The following is a 6469-nucleotide window of genomic DNA, read 5'->3' as shown; positions in this document are numbered from 1 at the left end:
ACACAGACATGCCCGGCATGATTTTTAAGCTACTGGGTCCGGGACGTGAGCCGCGGTAGACTACGTGGGAGTCCAGCGACATAGCCATTACGCTAACTGCTGGTCCCGTGTGCATGTCTTTGAAGAGTGCCTTGGAAGGTGAGAGGACCGTGGAGGGAATAGAGCTGGGCTGAGCAGGGTGCACTGGGCACTCATCTGCAGAGCGGTCTGGGTGGCGGGGGGAGGAGCTGACTCTTGAGCAGTCATGTAGCTGAGGTATCCAGGCAGGGGAGCTAGAGGAAAGGCCCGGAGGCAGGTGACCTAGCAGGTGTGAGTGCCAGCCTGGAAGAGAGCAGTCGAGGTGAGATCTTTATCCTGCCCAGGCTCAGCCCGTTCTTCCTTCTCTAAGGCCACAACCATGTCGCAGTACTGCGTAGGCTTTTTAGAAAAAGCTCGTGTTCCAGGAAGGAGGGAGAGTCCAGCTCTGGTGTGGGTTCCATCAGGACCCAGGGGCGGGCCCGTGTCACTGCCTGGCCCTGAGCCCTCTGCCCTCGGCATGGAGGTGCCCGGTGTTTGTCACAACACCGTGCGCAGGCTGTAGGTGTGATTTGACTTGCACAGTGTGAGCAAAAGCATGTGGCCTACAGGGCATGTTGAACAAGTTGCCCATGTTTAAAATGAAAAAAAATTTTTTTTTTTTGAGAGGCTTTTTGCTATAGGGCGCATGCGCTCGCCAGACAGACAGAGAGAGACAGAAAGCGAGAAATCACCCCCCAGGGGGGATGGTCACGCCGCAATCCCTTCTCCTCCATTCTCCTCTCGGGATCTTGGGCACGCACGCACACGCGCTCGGCGTGAATTTTAAGCCACCGGGTCCAGGACGCAAACCGCGGTCGACTACGTGGGAATCCAGCGACATAGCCATTACGCTAACTGCTGGTTCCCAAAATGAAAAGATTTCATGTAAAATGGAGAGTTTGTTTTTTTCAAAACTAGAAAAGCTGGAACCCGTTCTGCCTTCCCTCGGGCAGCACCTGGCAGGACCGGAGCAGCCCCGGTCGTCCTCTGTGGCCTTTGGGAAGTGCCAGCAGACAAAGGGGAGGGAATGGGTTAATGGCTTTTCTGAGTTTACTTCAATTCACTTTAAAAACGGGGCCTCTGAGCCAGCAGGTGATGTGGTGGTTAAGGTACTGGACTCACACATGGCCCACTGCACTTCAAGTCCTAGACAGCTTGAAAATCACACTGGGTGTGCCCCAAATCCTCCAGAGCAGAACGAGAAGGGATTGCAGTGTGGCCATCCCCCCAAGGAACGATTTCTCACTTTCCCTCTACATGTCTCTCTCTGGTGAGTACATGTGCCGGATAGCAAAAAAAAAAAAAAAAAAAAAAAAAAAAAAAAGGGCTCTCTAAAAAACCGGGGAGTTTTGGTCTCTTCAACTAGCTGGTGACTTGGTGGTTTAGATGGCCAAAACCCACATGGCTGACTCCATGGTTCAAGTCCCAGACCCAGTGACTTGGAAAATACACCAGGCACATGTGTACCCCCAATCCTAATCCTGAGAGAATGGAGGAGAAAGGGTGCTTTCTTACTTTCCCCCTCTCTCTGTCTCTCTCTGGCAAGTATATGCACCCCATAGCAAAACTAAAACAACAACAAAAATGGGCCTCAGTCTGGCCCTGTGGTCTGGTGGCTTTTAAGGGAACTTGATCTCACATGGCTGTCTGCATGGTTTGAATCCTGGCTCCAGCAGCTTGAAAAACATGTCAGGTGCGTGTGTGTGCGTGCATGCCCAAATTCCAGACAGGAGGAGGATGTGGCAATGACCACACCCCATTGGAGGGTGCTTTCTCCCCCTTCCTCTCTCTAACTCTGGCAAGCACGTGTACCTGCTGACCGTTCAAAAAAAAAAAAAAAAGTTGGGTCTCTGTGACCCTCTGAAAAACCTGTCAGGCCACCAGGGCTGACTGCTAACACTGCACGTGCCCCAGGTGGCAGCAGGAAGGACTTTGAGATGGACGTTTCCCCTGGTGTGGTGAGGGGACCATCTGGTGGCCCACCCCTGTGTCTTTGAGTCCAAAGGGCTTCATAGCTCTTCCTGGAGGCTGTCAGCCTGGGAGGCAAGTGTCCCACTTTTGTAAGAGAAAGAAGGTCCAGTTTCTAAAAAATAGGTAAGTTGGAAGATTATCGTCGGCTCTCATTCCCAGGCACACCCTATGTCTGCATGGGATGGACGCTCGGGGGTAACTAGAAGGTGGGATGTGTGGCTTCCAAGGTGCTGAGCAGGTGTGAGCATTGGGGGGGAGGGGTCACTGAGAGAGGAGGGAGGTGTCAGCCCGACTGGGGAGCAGAGACCTTGCGGGCCGGCTGATGAACGAGGGCTCTACCCTGAATTTGAGGCAGGGGCCACCGAAAGGCAGAGTGGAATTCTGATTTGGGGAGACTTTTTTTTTTTTTTTTTTAAGGTTTTTTGCCATAGGGCACATGCTGGAGAGAAACAGAGAAAGGGAAAGTGAAAAATCACCCCCTTGCAGATGGCCATACCACAATCCCTTCTCCATTCTCCTCTGAGGATTTCGGGCACGTGTGCACATGCACCTGGTGTGCTTTCCAAGCTGCTAGGTCTAGGACTCGAACAGCAGTTGACCACGTGAGAGTCCAGGCATCTCGGTCTGGCTGAGGGGAGCGTCGGGAAACAGCACCGGTGGGAGATAGAGAAGCAGGGGCCCTTCCTGCCCTCACAGAGCACCTTGTTTGGCAGGGGGGGCAGGCAGAGAGCAGTGACTTTTGCCCGAGCAGCCCCAGGGGACCTGGCCCTGGTCCTGCCAAAGTGTCCCTTTGGGGAGACTTTTTTTTTTTTTTTTTAAGGTTTTTTGCCATAGGGCACATGCTGGAGAGAAACAGAGAAAGGGAAAGTGAAAAATCACCCCCTTGCAGATGGCCATACCACAATCCCTTCTCCATTCTCCTCTGAGGATTTCGGGCACGTGTGCACATGCACCTGGTGTGCTTTCCAAGCTGCTAGGTCTAGGACTCGAACAGCAGTTGACCACGTGAGAGTCCAGGCATCTCGGTCTGGCTGAGGGGAGCGTCGGGAAACAGCACCGGTGGGAGATAGAGAAGCAGGGGCCCTTCCTGCCCTCACAGAGCACCTTGTTTGGCAGGGGGGGCAGGCAGAGAGCAGTGACTTTTGCCCGAGCAGCCCCAGGGGACCTGGCCCTGGTCCTGCCAAAGTGTCCCCTGGAAGCGAATTTAGGAGGGCAGCAGGACTAGGTCAGGGGGAGGAGGAGTCAGGCTCAGGACAGACGCTGCAATACTTTGAGATTCCAGGTATCTTGGGGTACTGAAAAAATAGAAAGAAAAGTCCCCCAACCTCTGACGAGAGAGAAAAACCTGACCGTTACAGAACGCTTTCCTCACCATTTCATACCTCTCGGCTTTTAGTAACTCCGTGTGTTGGGGACATTGAACTGCAAACACTTCCCCAGGCTGTCACTGATCTTGTGACTTCGCTCAAGGAGGCTTTTTCCCTGCAACACAGACTTGTTTTATCAGAGTTTTCTTTAGTCGTGCAGAGCATGTGGATGTGAGGATGAGAGGAAGAGCCCTTGGCCGTCCCAGCCCTCCAGCCCGTCAGATCCCGGGCACTCGTGCATGGGCCGTGTAAATCCTGGGCCAGGGAGTCAAAGCGCGCTCCCATGTGCAATCCAGCTTCTTTTTTTAAGTTGGGTTTTTTGTTTTGTTTGTTTTTGTCCTAGGGCACATGCACTCACCAAAGAGAGACACAGTGAAAAGGAAAGAGAGAGATCACCCCTAAGAGGGGATGGCCATGCCACAATTCCTTCTCCTCCATCCCCCTCTTGGGATTTGGGGAATGCATGCACACATGCCTGGCATGATTCTCGACTGCCTGGTCTGGGACTCGAACCACAGTGGGCTATGTGGGAGTCCAGTGGCTTAAACACTGCGCCACCCTCTGGCCCCACAATTCATTCTTCTGAGTAGCACTTTACCACTGCACTGCAGAGCCAGTCCCAGGATGATCTGAAATGTAATTGAATATGTGTCTTTTTTTACGGCGTCTGTATTTGTAATCACACTTGAAAAGCTCCTGTTAGATTCCAGTACTGTTCGGGGTTTAGTATTTGCCTGTAAGTATTTGATACAGTGGGTTCCTATTTAGGTTACAGACTAAGGTTTGGTCCTGGTTTTCATACTTTTCCAGATGGTTCCTTAGTTGCCTAGCACAGTGTTTTGTTTTTGTTTTTATTTTTAAGATTTTTGCTATAGAAGCACATGTGCTCAGTGGAGAGAGACAGAGAAAGAGAGAAAGAGGTTGAGAGATCATCCCCCCCACCCCCAGGGGGATGGCAACACCACAATACCTTCTCCTTCATTCTCTTGGGATTTGGGGGCAGGTATGCACACGTACCTGGTATGTTTTGTTTTGTTTTGTTTTTAAATCTTTTTAGGATTATTTATTTTTAAAAATTTATTATTATTTTAAAATTTACTGTAGGACATGTGTGCTTACCAAAGAGAAACAGACAGAAAGAGAGACAGAGAAAGTGAGAAAATAAGCCACCAGGTCCAGGACTTGAAACATAGTCAGCCATGTGGGAGTCCAGCGCCTTAACCACCTCGCTAGGTGTATTTTTCAAGCTACCAGGTCCAGGACTTGGATCACATACTTGGCCATATTGAATCCAGGCCTTATCATCCGCTGGCCCAGCCTAGCATCATTTTTTAAAAAGAATTATTATTTATTTATTTATTTATTTATTTAAACTTGACCAGAGAGGAACAGAGAGAGAGAGAGAGAGAGAGAAAGCAAGTCACTAGGTCCGGGACTTGAACCATGGTTGGCCATGTGGGAATCCCGAGCACTTACCCACCATGCCACCTGCCAGCCCCTACCACCATTTTTTAACAAGCACTTTCCAAGTGCTGGTGGCAGGCACCCTTCTTGGTCCTGGAGACATGGCTATAAACACAACGGACCAAGCTCCATGTCCCATGGGAGCTGAGGTCCAGTGGAGGAGGGTGGCAGGAGAGCAGAGGGTAGGGTGTGTTCGCAAGTGCTGAGGAGAGCCGGGCGAACAGGAGGGTCAGAGGGGCCTCACGGGGGAGACACCTGAGCAAGGCCTCAGCCTCATTCTTGCCCATGGTGGTACTTCAGCTCTAGTCTACCATGTGCCCTGCTGGGGATGGTCCCCACCAGTCACTTCTCCATCCCCCTCGGCAGCTGGCAGCTTCCAGAGCCGTGGCAACGCACACCTCTCCAACACCCCGTGCAGGTGCTTCTCAACGGGCCTTTCCCAGGGGAGGCCGAGTGGTGCAGGGAACAGAGCTGCCACGAAGCTGGTGACCACCAAGCCTCTCGACCTCTCTAAAGTGTCCTTTCACTCAGTTTCTCTTCAACGAGTGATGACACAATTCTGTGTCACTTGCTGCTTCCTGGGACTCAGTATCTGACAGAACAGCTCGAGTTTCTCAGAGACGAGAGCCTCACGACACGTTACGTGAGCCGTTCCCACACCCCCGTCTGCACGTCCCCATTGGCATGGCCGGGCAGACCAGCCCTGCCCCAGCACCCAGGAACAGGCACCTGGGTGGCTGAGGACCAGTCTAGGCATCGGAAGTGAGTTTAGGCTGAAAGGGCCCCAGGGTCCCCAGTGAAGCCAAGGTAAGTCCCCTTACCCTGACAGATGGTCCTAGACACCATGTTTGTGCTTCCTTCTCCAGGTCTGAAGCTGAACAGAGACAGGAGGGTCGCTCGGGTGAGTAGGCTGTCCTCTGGTCCCTTCTCCACTTGCCTGCTGGCCTCCATTATTTTAAGCTATTTTGTAATTATACACATAGCATCATAGACACATGGGTAATTCATGATCAGGTAATGTACGTAGGTAATACTTGCATAATACAAGTATTATTTCCCTCTCTCTGGTGAGAGCACAAGCCACATGCCCTACAGCAAACTAAAAAGAATGTGTTGATAAATAGGGCTTTGTTTTTATTTATTTATCTATTTGCTTACTGAGAGAGATCTTTGCTATAGGGTGCATGCATTCACCAGAGAGACAGAGACAGAGAGAAAATGAGAAATCACCCCCCAGGAGGATTGGCCATGCCTCAGTCCCTTCTCCTCTGGGATTTTAGGCACACACACATGTGCACTCAGCACTTTAAGCCACTGGGTCCAGGACTTGAACCGTGGTTGTCTCTATGGAAGTCCAATGATGTAACCATTACACCATCTGCTGGTCCTGATAAATAGAGCTTTATTACAATTTAGGATTGCTATTCATTAAAAGACAATATTAACAAGTAGAAAGGCAGGACGTTGACTGACAGAAGGTATGTGAATGCAGAGGAGTTAAAGGGCTCCCGGCCGAGCTATATGAAGAACGCCAACAATTTAACTGTAACTGTCAGTTTAAAAAAAAAGATCCGAGCCGGTACTTCATGAAAGAGGCTGCCCCGGTGGGC

General features: G+C 51.1%; 1 protein-coding gene across 1 annotated transcript in view; it reads left to right on the top strand.

Moving 5' to 3' along the window:
• The window catches only part of SERHL2 (serine hydrolase like 2), a 21935-nt gene that overhangs the window by 9037 nt on the left and 6429 nt on the right, over positions 1–6469 (top strand). Inside the window, exon 10 of the mRNA XM_027772728.1 lies at positions 5726–5760. Within this exon, the coding sequence (XP_027628529.1) occupies positions 5726–5760 (35 nt within the window). The remainder of the gene's footprint in view (positions 1–5725; positions 5761–6469) is intronic.

The sequence above is a fragment of the Tupaia chinensis genome, unplaced genomic scaffold (genome assembly GCF_000334495.1).
Source record: "Tupaia chinensis unplaced genomic scaffold, TupChi_1.0 Scaffold000294_5, whole genome shotgun sequence".
In the NCBI taxonomy this organism is placed as follows: domain Eukaryota; kingdom Metazoa; phylum Chordata; class Mammalia; order Scandentia; family Tupaiidae; genus Tupaia; species Tupaia belangeri.
The sequence above is the reverse complement of the archived record's forward strand: the minus strand, read 5'-3'. Positions and strand labels throughout refer to the sequence as shown.